The 21815-nt window shown below is 34.6% G+C and overlaps 1 protein-coding gene across 1 annotated transcript in view; it reads right to left on the bottom strand.

Annotated features, from left to right (window-relative positions):
- SEL1L (SEL1L adaptor subunit of SYVN1 ubiquitin ligase) overlaps positions 1-21815 on the bottom strand; it is a 71693-nt gene that overhangs the window by 5136 nt on the left and 44742 nt on the right. The window contains exons 12-20 of the mRNA XM_074235588.1: positions 20390-20458; positions 18657-18734; positions 16177-16239; positions 9148-9235; positions 8698-8846; positions 6881-7046; positions 4977-5051; positions 2872-3044; positions 92-220 (exon numbers count right to left, since the gene is read on the bottom strand). Coding sequence (XP_074091689.1) covers positions 92-220; positions 2872-3044; positions 4977-5051; positions 6881-7046; positions 8698-8846; positions 9148-9235; positions 16177-16239; positions 18657-18734; positions 20390-20458 — 990 coding nt within the window. The remainder of the gene's footprint in view (positions 1-91; positions 221-2871; positions 3045-4976; positions 5052-6880; positions 7047-8697; positions 8847-9147; positions 9236-16176; positions 16240-18656; positions 18735-20389; positions 20459-21815) is intronic.

Here is a 21815-nt window from a genome sequence, read left to right as displayed (position 1 = left end):
ATTTTGAGGGTAACACATGGAAAAGAAAGACTATACAAAAACTTTGGTTTTTGGAAAACTTCTTAGACAAAAAGAAAAAGAAATCACTCACGCTGGCATCGCGTATATACTGCAAAGAGTAAACAACTGCAAGTTTGCAGAGGGCTAGGAACACTGGAACTTGAGCATCTGGACTTGCTTCAGCAGCCATGTCATAAAAGCGCTTGGCGAGGTGTATATCCTACAATGCAGCACACAGTATATTTAATACTAATTTCAGGAGATAAAAATAAATGAAAGTTGTTTAATTTGTAGTTGCAGAATCAAGGTATATGCTTTTAATTTCACAAAAAATATTAATTGAAAACTTAAAGAATTTTCCAAATTTCCATTTGTTTGACATGCTTATTTGCTTTGTTTACCAAAGGCACAAATATCTCCATAATCCTCATTTACATAAAAAATACTTAATCAAATAATTTAACTCTTCATTTCTATTGAATAACCTTTCTATTGAAAGTTAGGATAAACTTTGATTTTTTTCAACATATACTTCCCTTTCTGTGTGTGTGTATTTATTTTTTTTACCCATGCTAGCAATGAAGTGTTTAATAGAAAAAGTCTGATCAGAGATGTATGCCACAGAAAAGAGGGGCTCTTAAAGATTTCCTCCCAGGCCATTCCAGTTTCTTCTCTCTGAGGACTATCTCCATGAGGAATGTCAAGAAGCAGGCTCCTGGCCCTTGTCTGGGAGCCCAGCTGACCACCAGAGCACCATTAGGACACCTCCTAGTTCCCTGATAAATAATTGCAATTGAGTAAAGAGACCTCTGATCTTCAGCCTCGTTGGATCCTTCCTCCATCCCCACCCCAGCCCTGTTTTTGCCAGTACCACACCACACACCTCCCCAACTTCTCTGCTCTAATGCTCCTCAGTTCCATCACAGATCAGTGGTGTTCACCATCACTACACCCCTGATATTGACCCAAGCTGTGTGTGCCTTTCTCTCTGTGCCTCCTTGAGAGAACCCACCTCCTTCCACACTTTGGGTTGGCTTGTCCATCTCTAGTTCTTCCTCAGAGTGGGGAGGGGGGAAATAAATAGATGTATTTAGAAGGGGATCTGGGGAACCAGGAAAGGAGTGGGGCTGATCTTCTTCCCAAGCGTCTCTCATAGTGTTCTCTCAGTGCTACCCTCACTCCATGGGCCACATTAGCCCAAGATGTGCCTTCATTCTGGAGAGTTGGAATGGAGGGGGGTGGTTTGGATTCAGGGCACAGGGCAGGGCCTCAGATCAATGAGGTCTGACCAGAGAAAGACCTCAGATGTCACAGTATCCTAGTTTCCAAAAATAATTTGGAATAATATATCAGGCAGCTAGGGGTGCAGAGGCTAGAGCTCCAATCCTGAAGTTAGAAGGACCTAGGTTCAAATCCACCCGCAGACATTTGACACTTAATAGTTATGTGAACTTGAGCAAGTCTCTTAACCCTGATTGTCCCACATCTCCAATCATCCTGATTCATATCTGATCACTAGACCCAGACGACTCTGGAGGAAAAAGTGAAGCTGGTCACCCTCCTCACTCAAATCCAATCATGGGCTTGTCATGGTGTCACCTCCCATATGTCATGGTCTTCTTCAAGAACAGAGGATAAACAACACAAATATATATACACTTCTATGTATATCAATACTTACTTAAGATGTTTGATTAACTCTTATCTATTCACACATGATACTATCTTATAGCCACTTTTTGAACAAAAATCACAGGATCATAGGATCACAGCTCTGGAACTGGAAGGAATCTTATGGAATAGATCATTTAACCAACATCCTCATTTTATATATGAGAAAAATTAAGGTCCAGAGAATCATGAATGACTTGCCATAGATGAAAACAATACTAACTTGGTTGGGATTTGAACTAGAGTAAAGTAGTAGAGACAATGAATTCATAGCCAGGAATATCTGGGCTCTATCCAGCCTCAGATACCTATGCACTATGTGACACTGAGCAAGTCATTTAACTTCTCTATGATTCAGTTTTCTCACCTGTATTATAAAGGGTGGGTTCAATGGGTTTTAAGGTACCCATTGATCTGAAATCATGAGCCCAGATCCTTTGATTCTAAATCCTGGACTCTTTCTACTAAATAATACTATGATACATTCACCATATTTCTTTCCGTTGCTCTTTAAAGTCAAATCTGCAAAGTGCTGCATTGATTTCTATTATTAAATGCATATATGTTTGTATGTATGTATGTGTGTCTTGTGTGAGTGTGAGTCATTCAGTCATGTCTGACTCTTCATGATCCTGTGGATCACAGGACACTAATACAGTCCATGATAGTTTCTTGGCAAAGTTACTGGAGTGATTTGCAATTTTATTTTCCACTGGATTAAGACGGGAGTTGCTCAGTGACACAGAGATAAGAGTAAGTCTCTAAAGCCACATTTGAACTCAAGTCTTCCTGACTCTAATCCCAGTGCTCTATCCACTGAGTCTTACCTAATTGTATTTGTATGTGTGTTTTGTGTGTGTGTGTGTGTGTGTGTGTGTGTGTGTGTATGTAAATATCTATTTATAAAAATATTTTTTAAAAACCAAAGAGGCATTCTAGCATATTTGGTGGATTTTCCATAGAGGATCTACTGCTAATAATGTTTCAATTTCTTCAAGTTGTTATAGAGTTAGGAAAACACTTATCTGTTATCTTTAAGTATATAGGTTTTAAGAAATCAGAACCTTGGGTCATTAAGAATTTTTGGGGGAAATGGTAAAAACGTGCAATGAAACAGTATGTGGGAGACAATGTTGTCAAGAATCACCAAAAGTTACAGCTACATTTAATAGACAAAAATTAGGCTTTAGCTGTGCTCACCTGTTTAATGCCAAGTCCTTTTTCATGCATATACCCCAGGTTAAACATAGCTTGTGCACTGTGCTGCTGCTCAGATGCTAGTCGATAATGAATAAATGCTGTCTCATAATCAACATCCGTGCCGAATCCATAGAAATGATAGTCTCCAAGTTTAATTCTGGCAACAGTGTAGCCTAAGAGAAAAACAATACAAAAGCACTCATTGAAAATGGTCTACAGGAGTTGTTTCTTTCTGTTAATATTAAGTATATTTCCATAAAACAGACTATAACTTTAATCCCATTCTAATGTAAGCTCCTTAAAGGTAGAGACTACCTTATTTCCTCTTTCTACACCAGCACCTAGCATATAGTTGGGTGCTTAATAAATGTTTGCTGAATTAAATGTCTATTTTCAGTATTTAGATTTTACAAGTAAATTTTCAAACAAATTGAAATACTGGTAAAAATGTTAATTAAAAGTGATACTCCTCTATTTCCAAAAAGGCTGAGAGGATAGGAGGCTAAACAATAGAGAGAACACCTCCTCTAACTGGTTGGAGATGGGCTCTCCTTTATTGATACTTTTTTGCATGTGCTCAACCACTGTCTCCATCATTTCTCCCAAATTTTAAAGCACTGTAGGGTGGCTTGGGCTGAGGCTAGGTGTGGGTTACAGAATGTCAAAGAGGCTAGAGTGAGGCCAACATTACATGAGATAATGATGTAATTCTATTTTATCTTTCATTCATATCTCTTAAGAAAAAAAGTAATCATGTACCATATGGCAAAACCCTGTAAAAGAAGAGTTACATAAGTTTTAGTCAACTTTTTAAGTGCTACTAAAAAGTACACCTTAGGGTAGTTGCTAGCTCCCAGTAAGAATTTTAATAGTGGTGATCATGGGACCCACATTTCCATGTTAATAAAGGATAATAATAGCAGCTCACATTTACATAGTGCTTTAAGGGTTACAAAGTCCTTTCCCAAAACTAGTCTGAGGTAGAGGATACAAGTCCTATTGTGAAGGCGTGGAGACAAGTACCTGAGAGAAAAAATGGTACAGTTACTCAGGTGAAACTAAGAATTGAACCCAGGTCTTTGTGACTCCAAGGCCAAGGCTCATTTCATTACACTATGATGCTGGGTTAAAGTTCAATTTGGTACTCAGTAAATTCAACATTTATTAAGCATGATTTCTGCAACTGTGGAGGAAGAAAAATTAGACAATTTATACCTTCCTGGAGCTCATCATGACAGATTTAAATAAATGAATGAAAAACTGTGGAAGGCTCTATGGAAGAGTTGGCATTTGAACTGGGTCTCAAAAGATCAATTTATCAGTGAGTATTTAATAAGGATCTACTATGTGATAAGTACAGTGTAAGCCACTGGGGATGCCCTCCTCTCAAGGAACTTGGAGATGATTACTATACATGAAGGTTGACAGAATGAACATTAAGAGAACATATGTAAATAAATACCAAGTAGTTTTAAGACTTCATTTAAGAGGGAGGGTACTGGTAGTTGTGGAGATCAGGTGCTGAATCATAAATGAAGGGAGGTGAGAAGTGATTGTATTCTAGGCACTAGGGATGGCTGGTGGAAAGGTATGGAGATGGGGGGTGTTGTGGAAAAGGAACAATGAGAAGGACAATTTGGCAAGACAATTAAAAGGTCATTGCAATAATGGTGAGAGATGATTCGGCTATATTAGGGTGGTATGTTATAAAGGCACAGAAGTGGCACAATCTGGCAATTAACTGTATATTTGGGGTGGGGGTGAGTGAGAAGTCAAGGACAATACCAAAGATTTAAATCTTGGAGACTGGAAAAATGATGATGCCTTTGCTAGAAATAGGAATGTTTGAAAAGAAAAATAATAAATTATGTTTTAAACATGTTGAATTTGAGATGTCTCAGGGATATCTAGCTTGAAATGTCAACAGATGATTGCTGATGTGGGAGTGAAACTCAGGTGTGATGGATATAAATTTAACAATAGGCAATATCATTCCTACTTTACTATAAAGGTAAAAAAATGGTATGTTTTAAACTTCACATAGGATACAGCAAATATGGTAGGATACTATGGTGAAATCACTACTGGAATGACAGACAACTCACCTTGAGAGGCTGCCCTGTTCCAATGCAGCAAGGCTCTGGGATAGGTTTCATTCTCACCTACAATGCTGGCTTCTTCTAGGGGAAACAAAGTGAAATACCAAAACATAAACAAATTATATGGCACAATTTCTGCCTTGCTTAATTGACAATACTATTTGAGGTCTTTTTTTAGTGGTAATTCATTTTAAAATATTTCTTCCTTGATGGACTAAGGCACTTCATTCTGGAGGACTAATATTGTGTTGAACTTCAGGATATCCACAGCAGCATAGCATCTTGCATAGAAGCAGAAATTAATGAATATATATTGAATTGACATGAATGCTGGATTTAGGAAAACCTACCTAAGCACTGGCAGAACATAAAGCATCTGTTTTATTTTAATGTTAAGCATCTGTTTTATTTTAATAAATTTACTTAGTGTTGAAGATATCCCGAAGATTTTCTATTAATTTTTACATGATGCTGCTACTTGAACAACTAAAATGTTTAATCATTTAATCTCTAGTTTCAAATCTGTCTTAACTGATAAGCAAAATTAAAAGAAAATACAATTTTTTTAAAAAAAAAGACTGTGGTCAAAGTGACTTCATAACCAAAATTTCATTTTTAGACTGATTTATTCAATTCAAGAAGCATCTACTAAAGTATTTGCAATGTACTAGGGACTGAGGAAACAAAGGAAATATGAAACAAAAAGGTTCTCCTTAAGGAACTTATTATTCTGCCAGGAGGGAGGATTTAGAAAATTGGCTACGAAGTCTTAATTATAAACTTAGCTTTATAGCAACATCATCCTTCTGTGGAAGACATTTGTTTAGCTACAGATATTCTACATTTAACTAGTATGGTCAAGGTAATGCTTTAAACACCAAGGTGGTAGAAATAACTACAAATAATGTTTCAGGGGAAAAAAACCAATGCCCTCATTCTAATGAAAATGATCAGTTAAAAAGCACTTGTAGAACTAGAATACAAGACAGATCAGCATTTAAACCCTTCTCCAGGCCTAGGGATGAAAAGATTCTGTTTCTTTTCAAAATATCTTAACTTGTACTTTTGGTAAGTACATAGTTAGTACAAATACTATAGTTATTAGATTTGCTGATGTCATAACCTATATCAACTTTCTGTCCTTATATAATATCACTGTGATGCTCTAGATTTAGGCAAGAATTTCCCACCTTTAAAAGGAAAGCTACTTTTTTACTTCCCCAAAGGTTTTAAGTTTTCTCAGTGCCCAGATGTGGGCCTACAGTAAAGACTCAAACACAACAGAAGTTGGAGGGAAGACTTTAAGAGTAAAGAGGACTAGGGGTGGCTAGGTGGCACAGTAGATAGAGCAACAGCCCTGGAGTCAGGAGGACCTGAGTTCAAATCCAGCCTTAGACACTTAATAATTACCTAGCTGTGTGGCCTTGGGCAAGCCACTTAACCCCATTGCCGTGCAAAAAACCCCCCAAAAAACAAACCTAAAAAAAAGAGTAAAGAGGACTAGAGAGTGCCAAGAACAACTGGTTTGGATATTTAATAGTATCTTCAATATGTTCTATCTACTGACTGGTGACCCTCCTCTAGTTGTCAATATGACAGGGATAAAATGTTAACATTTGCTTAAATGACAAAATAAAATTAGACTGGGTATACCATCCATAAGAGAGTCGAGGTTCAAAACTGACATTTAAGGTCATGGAAATTGACTTTAAATAGATATAATATTAAAGCTAACACAATAAGTTACTAGGTTTGACTATGTATCAAGGTTTGACCATTTGTTTGATTCCCACCACACTAAAAGATAGATCAGATAGAAGAACTCTTAACAAGTTCTAGTTTCAGTTACTACTTCTCTGTCACTTATAACTTTTAAACTATGTGTGAGCTACTATGTTCTAAACCCTTACTCTGATCCAGAATGAAGGCTGCATTGCTTTGGGCCACTTCATAGCCTTGTTCTGCCAACAGGAGATACTGGACCACAGCAGCATTGGAGTCACCATCTTTATAACTGTTGTAGGCAGACATGAGTCTCTCAGACCAACGGCCTCTTTCACATACATTTTTAAATAACTGAGGAAACAGGAAAAATAATAAATGGAAGGGGAGATAACTTCTTCAGAAAAAAAGTTATTTGTAATTTCTGCCACAATACAATATATTTTTAAAGAAATTCTAGGATATTCTTTGACTATTTTGTTAAATTCATTTAATATACACAAAATTTCAGATATATAACATCTGATATATGGATAAGTCACTTAATCTTGAGGTGGCCTAAGGAAACCCTCTAAAACCATAAATACAGAGAAGGTACTGACCTACATTGGTAAATGAGAGTTTCCTTATCTAGAAGTTCTTTGTATCAATGAAATCACAGGTAAAGTCTCTCTCAACTTAATTTTATAATTCCAAGAATCATGGAAAAGCCATTTTTAATTGTTTTGAAACCTGAATCTAAATACTACTTGCTTCGATAATCAGTTTTATATATTATCTTCCCCTCAAGAAAGATCTCGGGGTGGCTAGGTGGCACAGTGGATAAAGTACCGGCCCTGGAGTCAGGAGTACCTGAGTTCGAATCCGGTCTCAGACACTTAACAATTGCCTAGCTGTGTGGCCTTGGGCAAACCACTTAACCCCATTTGCCTTTGCAAAAAAAAAAAAACCAACCTAAAAAGAAAGATCTCATAAAATACTCTATAACTTTAGTTACGGGAAGTTTTCTTATAAAATGTAAAATAAAATCTTAAAGAAAAAAAACCTATCATTCACTCAGAATTGATCAGTTAGATGAATAGCTACATAAAGGAAGTCATTTACATGAGATAAAGATGAGACACCAAGAAAGAGGTATATGACACAGTAGACAGATACAGGTTGGAAGTCAGAAAGAACTTGTTTCAAGTTCTATTCTGACCCAGCACTGCCTGTGCAATACTAGGGAAGTCCCATTACTTCTCCATGGCTTAGGCAATTCTCTTAGAATCTTAGTAGCAGCTGACTTGCATTGGTCGAGGGAACTTTCTAAGATGGAGTACCTTATAACAGTTAAATCACAGTTCTAATCCAAAAGAAAGTTGGGGAAGTTTGGACACAAGGATAAGACTTATTTGGAGATAGATTCTAGCTCTGCAGAAATTTGAAGAACTTCCTAACAATGAAAGCTATCTAAACAATGAAAGTTTTGGGGTAGTTAACTCCTTGTTATTAAGTGTAATCAAAGAGAAGTTGGAAGACTATTTTTCAGAAATGAGTAGAAGAGGTCTATTTGTCAGGTAGGAGAAAGGACTAAGAGATATCAAGGGTCCCTTAGAAGTTTAACAAGGAAGTATAATATATAATTCATGGCATTGAGCTTCTAGTCCCTTCTTTGTACTATTCTTGCCCTCTCCCATATCATAATTATAATATGCTCATATCTTTTCCCCCAAGGAGTTGCAAGTAGGATGCTTCATATCTCTCTTGGCATCCCCAGTACTGGTCCAATGTTTTGCACATTATTGATGTGAAATATTCAAATAGTAAGCAATCCTAGCAAATGTGTGACTCATATCTTAGCCTGTGAGAGTACTAACCCCTCTGAGTCCTACATGTTATCAAATTATATGGTCATTCATGATTCATTTTCACTCTAGGAGGCATATTTACAGAAGGGGGGTTGTAAATTCTTTGCTCTACAAATTATCTTTACATATACAAAATGGTGGGAAAGAGAACTCACCTCTACTGCAGTATGGCATGACCTCATTACTCCAGTACCTGTGGCATGCATTTGTGCTAGATTATAAAAAGCCAAGATATGCCCTCCTTGGGATGCTAAATTGAAATATTTCAAGGCTTGTTTATAATCTCTCTTGACTCCAATGCCATCTGCAAGAAAAATGATATCCAACGTCATTAATACTGACCGTCAGATCTATTTTAGCAGCAGCAGAGGGCCTGTGAGAATGATTTAAATGAGGTAAAAAACTTCCTGGAGAAGAGCGCTTATTCAGGTAACTAGAGTAACTAGATTAACACTCATATCTTACAAAAGTAAATAGAGTGTTCCAAAAATTGAATTGTTACAGTAAATCACTGGAACTGAATCAATATACTGCATAGTCATAGTGCCATCTAGTGGAAAAAACCCAACAAATTAAATATATTACTTTTGTCTCACACTACTTACTATAATACATAGAGCCCAGCTGAAGTTGTCCATCTACCCATCCTTGTTCAGCAGCTTTCTGAAAATACTTCAATGCCAGATCATAATTCTGTAGAAAGATGGTTTAAATTATTTGACAGTTTGAAAGGATTACAATCGGGTAGTCATTCACAAAGGAAGAGAAAAAAAGTAACTGTCTCATACTATCTAAGAACAAATAAAGACAGTATTTTTTACATTTAGTAAGAAGCAGAGAACAAAATATGCTTTTCCCCCTTGAGTTAACTGAGTATTAAAAATACCTACCCTTCAAGGGCTAAAAAGTTTTAGCCTAAAATCATGTTTCTACATTAATAGTAATAACTAATACACATATATCATTTTAAGATCTAGACACTGCTCATATCAATTGTATGAAGTAAATAAAGTTTTGTTATATTATACCCATTTTCATCACTGAAAGTTTACACAACTTGCCTAGGATCACATGCTCAAAGAGGAATCAAACCCAGAAATCAAACTCCTGATCCCAAGTCCAATATCTGTCCACTACACTATCTTATATATTTCTACATTAGATCTTTGAATAAAGGTATATAAGTAGGACACTGGGTATTAATTTAAGAAATGGTTTTAACCTTTTTAGTACACACCATGCTCTAAGATAGGGAATTCTGTTCCTCAATTTCTCCAATCTACTATTTTCCCAATTATGAAACAGATAAAATGATATATATGATCACTGGAAAAATTAACGAAAAATGTAGACAATGAAACTTTCAAAAAATACCACTGCTAAATATCAATTTTAGTTTTTAGAAATGATCAAGAAAGGATAAGAAATTACTTTAAGTTTTTTTGGTTTTAGTTTATGCAATATTTGAAAGTTAATATGAGAAACCTGGGCTTTAGAAGGTTTAATTTTAAACATATGCATCTCTGTCCTCTCCCCCTCCCTCCACTCCCTAGCAGAATGTATTCGAAGGGAGGGACTTTTTATTTTTATTTTATTTAGGTCAATAAAACAACGACAATTTCTACCCCTGAGGTGACAAAAAGTCAGAAACTCATGAGGTTCATAGATTTCACTAGATTGCCAAAAAAAGTTTCATGACACAAAAAAAACGTTAAGAAGTCCTATGACAAGAGAAGATTCAAGTACCTCAATGTCTTCAAAGAATACTATTCAACTATTCAAAGAATAGTTTTTTCTAATGAAACAGAGACTTGGGTAAGGGTCATGAATTGGTTCTTTTCTGAGGGGAAAGAGAAGAGAGGAAGAGAATAAGGGAGTGGAGGGAGAAGGTAAAACTTGCTATTTTCATAATTGGAGCATGTGAAGAGAGTATACAAATGTCAGGGTAGGGATGAGGTAAATACAATGAATCTCATTTTTACCTGAACACAAAAGTGTGTAGAAAACACACACACACACAGAAATATATCAAATTCAGCAGGGGAAAAAATAGAGATAGGTAGGGAAGAGGTTATAAGAAGGAAGATGGCAGAAAATGAATAACTGCCAGCAAAATAAAGTTAGTAGAGGCAAATGAGATGACAGTTTCTCATTGGGACCAGAAACTAGCTGAAGACACTCATGGTATATGAGACTTTGTATCTAATGATAGCAAGAATAGAAGGATCCTCAAGAAATTCCTGAGGGATAATTAGAAATCTACAGTGTGGATGCTGGAAGAAACTGAGAGTGAAAGGAACCAATATGGTTGTATAGTGCTCTCACAAGGTCACTGAAATACCTTGCATTCTGCCCTGAAGGTTCAGTACTTTGAAGATCAAAGACTTAAAAGGGCCTAATTGTGAGAGATAAGGGGAAGTACAGAAACCCAGGAGACCCAGGTCAAAGAGCCATCTCACTCAAAAGTGAAGCAAGAAGAAGAACTGGGTACCAAAACAAGTTGAATTCAAGAACCAAGGTTGAACAGAAGAGGATAGTAACAACAATCACAAATAATTGTGAATCCAGAAATACTCCAAATCAGGAGATATTATTTCAAGTAGGGAAACTCAAAGAAAAAAACAAAAAAGGACACAAATATCTTGAAAAAATGAAGCAGGAGATTAAAAAAAAACCCCAACAAACTTCCCAGATCCAGGTAAAGTGAAGATAAAAAAAATTCACTGATGACTTCTTGAAAGTCAGTCCAAAATGAAAAGTCCAGCCAGTCAAGATGGCGGAGGTATCCTGATCTTCCCTCATATATAATATAAAACAAACCTCTTAACAGAAATCTGATCAAGAAAACCCAGAATGAGAAGCTAGGAGAAGAACATCTACCTCAAGGTTTGTCTTCTGGGATCGTGAGTGAGCCAGGCACAGAAAGCAGAGACTTTGCCCAGAGCACAGGACAGGGTGAGAGCCTGAGAGTAGGACTAGCCTGATCAGCCACAGAGTCACGAGCCAACTGGGAAGTAGAGGCATTGGCTGTGGGACTTACAGTCTGGGGCTTACCAGCAGGGCTGAGGGTGAATTCCAATGCTTGAGAGTTGCAGACATTGATCCTTGGGGCAGAGCTCCCTTAGCTGTGAATAGGGAGAGTAATTACCTTGCTCCAGGGCATAGCCCACCATTGTTCAAAGATAAAAGTATTCAGCAGCTTCAACCACCCCCTCCAAACCAAGGGAGAGGGCCCAAAAGAAAAAAATCAAGGTCACAGACACTCCAGAGAAAGCAGCCAGCACCCCTCACTGGCCTGCCTACTTGGAGTTACTAAACCCAGTGAGTAAAGCCTCTAGGGATCTCAACACCAAACCTTGGTGAACCAGCCCCTCCCCCAACACAAGATCTTAGGAAAATGAAGAAAGGCCAGCAAAAGGAAGGTCCATAGAAAAATTCCTAGAAGACCCTAAAACAGAGAAATATAGAACGTCTAAGGAGAATATGATTTGGTCTCCAGCATGGACAAACTTCCTTGAAGAAATAAGGAAGTTTAAATATCAATTGGAAAATTTGGGAGAGAAAATTAGCACCTTGCAACAAAAACAAATCCTTGGAAAATATAATTGGATAAATGCAAAAAGAATATAAAATGAAAAGTCCCAGGAATGTCAGCCAAAATGAAGAGCTCCTATATTAAAGAAAAATCATTGAAAATAGTCATAAAAGAGTTTGACTACCAAGTTCCCACAATTAGGATTATATGAGACTTGGAAATTTTTATTTTAAACAAAGAGTAGATTCTGGAATACAATACTTCAGAAGGCAGAAGATGTTTTTACTATCAAGAATAACTTACCCTGCAAAGCTAAGTATAGAACTATGAAAAAAAATGGATCTTTAATCTAATAAAGGACCTTCAAGCATTTCTAATAAAAAGAGTAGAGTTAAGTAGGTATTTGGAAGTACAAAAACCAAAGGATCAAGAGAAACCAGAAAGGTAAATTTATTTGATCAACTAGAAAGAGCTGTATAATGATATAGTGTTAACATTCTAAAACAGTAGATTTTTAACCACTGAGTTTATTAATAGCTTTCAAGAGGTTCATGATTTGGGATGGGGGGGAATCTTTATTTTCACTAACCACTAACTGAAATTTAGCATTTTATATAATATTTTAAAACATTCTGAAGAAGGGTTCACTAGATTGTCAAAACAGTTCATGAACAAAAGAGGTTTAAGAACCCCTGAAGAATCAAGCAGAATCAAGTTACCTTAATGTCTTCAAAGAAAAACAAAGTTTTGGGGCAGAGGAAAACATTAATTGGTTCTTTTGTAAAGGTGTTCAATGGGGAAAGAGAAGAAAGGGTAAAGGGAATTCTTTAATGAAGAAAGAAGGAAGAAGAGGTAGAACTTGCTATTTCTCATCATTGGAATATGTGAGGAGAGTATACAAATGTGAGGAGAGAGACCAAGTAATAAGATGATGGATACACACACACATACACACACACACACAGAGTTTAGTATAGAAATATATCAAATTTAGCAGAAGAAAAAAGTGGAGAAAGGGAGAGAGATGGTTTAAGAAGGAGGATACCAGAAATGAAATAGTTACAAGTAATGATTGTAGAATTGATCTTGAAAGAGAAAGAAAATACAGAAAAATAAAGAACTGGAAACTAAAGGAGTGTACTCATAAATTTGAGGCCTGCTGACCAAACTATGGTAGAATACTGTACTGATATAATAAATGGTATGAGACTATTACAGTGAGTCCTGGGAAATATGAACTGCTTCAGATGGAAATAAGCAGAATCTGCAGAATAATTTATACAAAGAACAACAATTTAAATAACAAAATTAAAAACAAATCAAACCTGAAAGATTTGCAATGTCTCCATGATGAATAATTTTACTCATTTTCTAACAGAAAAAGAGGTATATATTTCTGGACATGGCCACTGTGTGAATTTTAATTGTTTGACTGCTTAATTGTTACAAATTTTCATTCCTTTCTTTCTATTTTTAAATGAATGAATACCAAAAAAAAATTATTTAAATACATACATACATATGTGTACACACACACACACACACACACACATATATATATATATACACACATGTATATATATATATATATATATATATATATATAAGAAAATAGGAGACAATTCAGAAGGAAGCAAAACTACAGGGCAGTTTTGAAAGCAACATTTGGAATTTATTATATATTTTTTTAAAAATGCTATAAAAGAGATTCAATTTCATAAAGAATTTTTTTTGGTGATCTACTGTATACATGAAAATACTCTTTTTTGTGTGTTTTAAGTTCAGAAAAAAATTAAAAAGAGAAACACAAATAACCCTATATCATATGCCTTATATCATATGAACTGGCAAAGATAACATAAGATTGGGCTTTGACAGGTGGTGGGAAGCCAGGTACTCTCAAGTAATGTTGCTAGTCTAGGATTACATTTTAGAATTATGCAAGGAAAATAACTTACTGGATATTTAGAAAACCATGAGAAAGTTTGTATGAATTAATGTAGAATGAAATAAGAAGAGCCAAGGGAACCCTACAAACAACTAGTAAAAAAGGTAATGAAAGATCACTAAAAAGATGTCAAAGTCTAAGTGCAAATTATTTTTATTTAAAATTCACTTTTATTTATTTGTGTATTTTTATTGAAATCTTTAATTTTATTCATAAGGGAAGAGTTTCAGTTTAGGATATGTGTATATGAAATGACTATGATGTGAAAACAAAAGGCATCAACAAACTTTTTAGAAAGTTTAAAAAAATAAAGTAAATTCACAAATCAACTCTAATAGTTTTTCTGGGAGAATTATAGCCCAAAAGTGACATTTCCTTTTTTCTTTTTTGGCCTGCTACTGTGAAATAGTATTGCTGTAGTAAGCCAACGTTCCACTTATGAACTTTTAAATTAACTTGGTTGGCCTGCTTTAGGTTAACTGACCAGGCCTCCATTAACATGCCCTTTGGTTTGCCTGTACAGTATTTCAGAAAGGGCCTTACTATTTTGGGCCTTGAATACAGCGATTCTGGAGAGTCTCTTACCAGGGATGACTTGACACTAAGGAAAGAAAAAGACAATAAAGAAGAGGGGGGAATATTGAAATTATGAAGGAAGAGCTGAAGACTTTCAAACTGTGTTTACAAAATTATTAAAGAGGCTATTGATAGGGAATGCCATGAAATTATATACATATTCCCATTTTACTCATTTTTCATTTGAGCTGTCTGTTGTAGTTATTTTTATGAATACTATGTTCTAATACCTTCATCATTCAAAAGCTTCTTTCATGGTTGGGTGATTGTGTCCCTGCAGTCATACACTATTCTCATTAATACATCTGGCAGTTATTATTTTAATCTTTCTAAAATATCCCTCTTATCATATCATTCTCCTGACTAAAAAATTTCAATGGCTCCTCACTGCCTACACCAAATTAAGTCCAAAATCTTTTGCAGCATGGTATTAAGATTCTATTATGTTTTTCTTACTCTGAGAGGCCACTGTGGACAGAAGTGACTACTTGTCTCTGAAACCTCACCATTTTTTACCTCATCAGAAAGCCCAACTCTAGTTTCCCTTTCATACTTCAAAATATAATCTTTTCTTATCTCCTAAGCTACAGAAAGTTAGGACAAGTACAGAGTGCCTAGTTCAATCCCTTAATTTGATGAGAAAACTGAAATTTTTGGAAGTTATGTCCTAGTTAAGGGTCCCACTTTTCTTAAGCAGTACTCAGGGTTTGCTGATTTAAAAATTCAGTGCTATTTTTAACTACACCACACTATCCAGGACCCATTCAGGGAGAATATAATTGATCACGGGCTAGGAACCTCTACTCTATTTCCATAAACTCTTAGTGAGAAACAAATCTTCCCTGGCTATGTACTACTGCCATCTACTTTTAGGCCATGCTAAATCCTTACCTTACTTTGGCCATACAGAAGTTACTTATGAATTTAGGAGTTTACTAATGTTTCTCTTTGGGTTTCTTGCTTACTTTTCTGAACATGGGCTCTTTTTTGATCACTGCTAGAGCATATATGGGAAAATGAGATTCCTCTGCACCCTTACACAATGCCATTATAACTATGTCTATTCAAGTCTTCTGCATTTTTACTCATGAAGCAATTTCAAAAAATGGAAATCAAAGTGTCTTTATCCAAAGTGCATACTCCAAAACATTTAGCATAGTGTTTTTATACACAGTAAATATTCAAAAGATTTTGTTGATATACTAATTATTTAGGAAACAGTAAATAAGCAAATCTGACTAGAACATATATCCTAGAAGGAGATAATGTTGGAGAGGAAAATAGGACCTAGATTTTAGGGGGGCTATAAATCCCAGGCTCAGGCATTAGCCTCTATCTAAGGAAATGGGAGTCACTGAAGGTCTGAGGCAGGATGTGCTGTATCTACTTGATTACAATTAAAACAAGATGAGTAAAAACAACTAAACAACAAATATACCCTGAATGATAATAAAAGGCTCCTCTTTGATTATAACTCTTTCTTCTCTCAGGAAAACTAGATAAGGTCTAAGGAATAACCAATCAACTTTATAAATAGCTATTTTAATTGGTAGAAATGTTAAAATGATTGCTTACCACTGGAACTCCCCTTCCATATAAGTATGCCATTCCAAGTCCACTCTGTCCAACTGGGTTGCCCTGAAAGAGAGATCAAATGTAGAGGATAGTTAAAAAAAAATATATTTTAGACAGAATGCAATCCATAAATTAGATAATAAGGAATTACAAATGAAATGATACATGGGGGCGGCTAGGTGGCGCAGTGAATAGAACACCGGCCTTGGAGTCAGGAGTACCTGGGTTCAAATCCAACCTCAGACACTTAATAATTACCTAGCCGTGTGGCCTTGGGCAAGCCACTTAAACCCATTGCCTTGAAAAATCTAAAGAAAAAAAAAAAGAAAAAGAAATGATATATGTACATATGTATGTATACATATATATTAAATGCCTAAAGTTTAGAATACAAAATATATTTGCTTTTTAAGGGTTAACATAATATTGACTTCAGGACATAGAAAACTTTCAATAACTTTTTTATAAAGCAACAGAATGGCAACTGTTTTTTAATTACTTTTTATAAAGGATACTCTATGCCATACTCCACATTCCCTTTATGACTAAATTGAAAATTGCTATTGTCCTCTACCAAATGGATCTGTTGTGTCCCATATAAAACAGCAGTTCTCAATTTTTTTATTTGAGAAATTGTAGAAATCTAGCCCTGAGTCATGGGGTACTTAAAGTAGAACAAAGTTTCAGTGATCTTTACTAGGGTAATGTTGCAAACAGAATTCAGGAAATAAACCAGAAAAAAAGGTAAGAAGGAAAGCCTGTAACATTGCTTTGTACTCCAAAGGTCAAAAAATGAGCATCAATCACTCAATCAAAAAAGCATTTATTAAATATTTCTTGGATGCCAAGCACTCTACTGGGTGCTGGGAATATTAAGACAAAATGAAATACTCTCCACTCTTAAAGTGGATGTTTTTATGTGTCTAAGCACACACACACACATTTGTCCATATACTATGTAAATATCTACTTTGAGTGTATGTACAAAATAAATGCAAAATAAATTTAAGGTAATTGAGTATGGAATAGAGTAATAGAGTAAGGTCTAGCACCTGGATGGGCTTCAGGCAGAACGTTGTGCTCAAGCTTAGTCTTAGGGACTTTAGGGATTAAGGATTTTAATCAATCAAACAACAAATATTTATTAAAACATCTCCTATGTGCCAGGTACTCTGATAGGTGGTGGAATTATAAATAATAAAAGTGAATCCCTTTTCACAAGGAATCTATATTATCTCAGGAGAGTAGAATATATTAAATATAAGGGAATTTAGGAAAGACTGATCCTTAACCTGTTTTTGAGTCAGGGAGTTCTTTGGCAGACTGCTAAAACCAATGGATCCTTTTCTATGAATAATATTTTTGAGGAATAAAATAAGATATATTGGGGCTACAAAGGAAGTACACAATAAGTAAAAATAAAGATATAATTTTTTCCCATACAAATTCATGAAGGCCCTTAAATCTATCCATGGATCTCCCTGTGAAGAGATTTAAAAGTCAAATGGAGTCTATATTGATGTTAAAGGTAAAACATCAAGAGGTGGAAGTGATTGGAACTTGCATTCAAGGCATAGAAATGAGTGTTGTGTAGGAGGAACTGTAAGATGGCCAGTTTAGCAAGATCAAATAATGCATGGAGAAGGATAATAGGACTAAATAAGGTTAGAAACAAATTGAGATTTAAATCCCAAGCAAATGAGTTTATATTTGTTCTTGAGGATAATAGGAAGCCTATGGAGTGTGTTGACTATGAAGTGCCTTAATCAGACCTGCTTTATTCTAAACAAAATACATCTGGAGTACTAAGGAAATCCATTTTGGAATCACTGTGCTATAAGAGCTTAATGCCTTTGCTTGAGGTACTCATCTTCTAGCATGAGTACAAGAAAGTAACAAGTAAATTTCTTGGACACATCTTGTGGATATGTATGTGATTTTTTATTATATCTTCTTTCATTAAAATCATTCTAGTAAAAAAAGAAAGCCTAAAGTTATATTAAAGTCAGCATAATTTATGAATTTCAGAATACTAGATATAGTTCTTGAGTTAAATATTTCAGTACTACACGAAATTTTAAAAATAAGAATACATGTTCATACATATTTCCTCAATAGGTAAAGTCTTTCAATGGAATAAAAAGAGGAATTCAGTATTCAAAATTCAGGATGTTATTCTGTTTTCTCAAAATATTTCCTTTTAAAAATGTTTTTATTGGGGGGCAGGTAAGTGGCACAGTGGATAGAGCACTGGCCCTGGAGTCAGGAGGACCTGAGTTTAAATCTGGCCTCAGGCACTTAATACTTACTTAGCAGTGTGACCTTGGGCAAGTCACTTAACTCCATAGCCTTGACCAAAAAAAAAGTTTTTTTGGGGGATAATTTTTCTTACTTATTCAATTCAGTAATTCCTATCAAAGAAACTGGGGGTAAATTCTTATATGTCTTATATGTCACATACTAGATGCTGGTTGTCTTACCATATCAGCAGCTTTCTTGAAGTAATGTAGAGCTGTCTCATTACTCTGTGGTACAATATCACTTCCTTCTGAATACATCTGGCAAAGAAACACCAGTTTAGGGAAAAGCAACATTATCCACCAAAACACATTTCTAAATCAATGTTTCCATTTTCCTTATAAGATATTTTAAAAAGAAAGTTCCATATCAAAGTTCATTTTCCTTAAAAAACATAAAGCAGCATTAATTGAACAAAATATTTTTAAAAACAAAAATATTCTAATATTCAGGTATATTTTACATCTCCTTTAAATGAACCAACCTCTAACAAAGCATACATAATTTTGAGTCCCAGAGTAAGTCATTTTTCATCTCTAATACAAAAGGAATCATTTCCTAAGTACCTCTAACCAAGAGCAATAAAACAAAAGCTAATTCAAAAAGATCCTAAACAATTGTCAGGAATTGTCAGGAATGCCTGTCTGATATAGGTCATAAAGAAAAAAGCAGTATCTAGAATAATATTCAAACACTATTTTTACTTGGGTCAATTGACCTATTATATTAAGCTAAAGAAAATGAAAATACATCATTCAATATAATGAAATATTTAATAACCTAACAATGGAAAGATTCAAAAGAATGACAAAAAAAGTTTTCATTTATCTTGTATGGAAGTCAAGAAATTTTATTATAGTGGCTGGAAACATTATAATTTGTAATCGTTAAGATCAAATTGCTTTTAGTCACCTTGTATGTATTTTATTTTATTTTCCTATTCCCAAATGTCCCATGTTAACTTGTTCTAGATATGCTAATAATATTTTAGTATATTTTTAACACAGTATCAATAGTTAAAAGGTTGAAATAGGATCATAGGATCGTGCCAAGACATAGGGAATCTACTCAGTAAATCATTACAATACATATTTTCTTGCTGCAGGATAAAAAAAGTATTTTAATAATTGAATGATAGCTATCATGCTAGAAAAAGTAGGGGAAATACTAATTACTTGTTCTAACCATGGAAGGATGGCTACAATAAACATGAAAGTTTTAGCTTATTAATAAGAAATGTAAAATGCTAAATGTAAAATTTCTCATAATCAGTGGAACAAGATTAATTATAAAACATTCAGAAGCAAAGGTATCTAATACCTTACTATATGATAATATATATACTCCAACAACTGGGATATGGACTCACTATTCAACAATTGCTGGGAAAACTGAACAGCATGATGGAAGAAATTAGATTTTAGACCAATCCCTCAAATCTTATACAAAAATAATCTACAAATGAGTACATGACCTAGAGACATAAAGGGTCATATCATAAAAAAATTAGAGAAATATGGAAACAATTATCTATCAGATCTATGAGTAGGAGAAAAGTTCATGATCGAATAAAGCAGAGAGTATCTCCAAAAATAAAATGGAAAATTTTAAAATTAAAAAGGTTTTGCACTTCTGATAAAACTAAGGCTAAGAGGGAAATAACTGAGGGAAAAAATCTTTGCATTTGTTTTAAAAGGGGAAATGAAACTTTTGAAAGGAATCATGTACATTTTATTTTCAACAGTTTAAGAAAATCTCAGTATAGTTCTTTCTACTTAGAACATGATATAATGATCATAAAAGATTTAATTTTTAGTTTATTTTTGGCAAAGCAGAGGAATAACAGAAGTATAACATATCTCTTAAATAAACAACAACTTTTTACTATTTAAGATGTTCTAAAGATGTACAGTACCTTTCCCAAGAAGGCCATGGCATGTGAATTGCCAGCATTGGCAGCTAAATTGAAGTAGTCAAAAGCTCTCTATAAGGAAATAATTTAAGAAATGTTTAGTCTTTTTACTTTAGATTGCTTTAATCAAAATAATTTACTTATAAATACTAAAATATGTTGCAGTGATTTGAAGAAAGTATAAAACAATTTATCCAGTAAGATTATAAACCAGCAATCTAATTAATACTGAAGCAGTTTGTTTTGTCAAAAAAATCTTCACAAGACCACATTATGTCAATGCAAAGAAATTTGATAGATGATCTAAGCTTTCTAGCCATTAAAATTTCTTTGGATATATTATATGGAAAAGAGCCACAGATTAAGAAGACATCTAATACTTATTCAATTTGCTTTGGCTTTAGCTGAGATGAGGCAAATGTAAGTGTTTGTGTTTGTGTGTGTGTGTGTGTGTGTGTGTGTGTGTGTGTGTGTGTATCCACATACATGCAAATTTCAAACCTAAAATAAAAATTCTTCTCTCTGGAAAGACTTTTTTTTTTTTAGGTTTTTGCAAGGCAAATGGGGTTAAGTGGCTTGTCCAAGGACACACAGCTGTTTGAGACCAGATTTGAACCCAGGTACTCCTGACTCCAGGGCCGATGCTTTATCCACTGCACTACCTAGCGCCCCTTCTGGAAAGACTCTTAAGCCTATATAGAATTAATATGCTTTAGGAGCTCCTTCTCTTTCTTAAGAACACCTTCAAAAACTTTTGCAATTATAAAAAAAATTGCTAGATTCAGCATGTAGAATCAGGAGTGTAAAATTTTTATAAGTGTACAGTAAACTTTGTTATCTGGAATTCTATTTCATTCTTTAGTACAATAGCCAGCAGCCCCAAGGCATGGTAAGATACTAAGGATACTCTAAATCAGAGAAAAATGAAATTATATATTCCGATTCTTTATAAATTGGCAATCTTTGTATAGATTATTGAGCAATTCTGTATGACAAAATTATTTAATAAAAGCAGCCACTGCTTAGTTAATCAGATAAAAAGTATGGTTGACTAATGTACTATTTTAATTAAAAGCTTCTCCTCCCCACCTGACTTACTTCCTAATTACTCTTTCCTTATTCTAGAAACCATTTTCTAATAAGAAATCAAAGATATACATATCTCTTGCCATTTCCTAAAAATGTCCATGTCTACAGTATTCCAAACAAAACTGGACAGAATATTAAGAATAACTTTATTGTTCTATGTAGTAAAATTCTGACTGTAGGAATGCAGAGACTTTGTATTTTTATTCTGTGGCTTCCTCAATATCTGTTTATTGATATTAATTTTAATTTTAAAAAATTTTAATACCGCAATATGATATAGGCAGTCAATAAGGGATGAATTTGAAAGCTAAGGTGAATTGACCACACACAGTTAAAATGA

This window comes from Macrotis lagotis, chromosome 4 (genome assembly GCF_037893015.1).
Source record: "Macrotis lagotis isolate mMagLag1 chromosome 4, bilby.v1.9.chrom.fasta, whole genome shotgun sequence".
Classification (NCBI taxonomy): Eukaryota; Metazoa; Chordata; class Mammalia; order Peramelemorphia; family Peramelidae; genus Macrotis; species Macrotis lagotis.
This window is presented reverse-complemented; position numbering and strand designations above follow the sequence as displayed.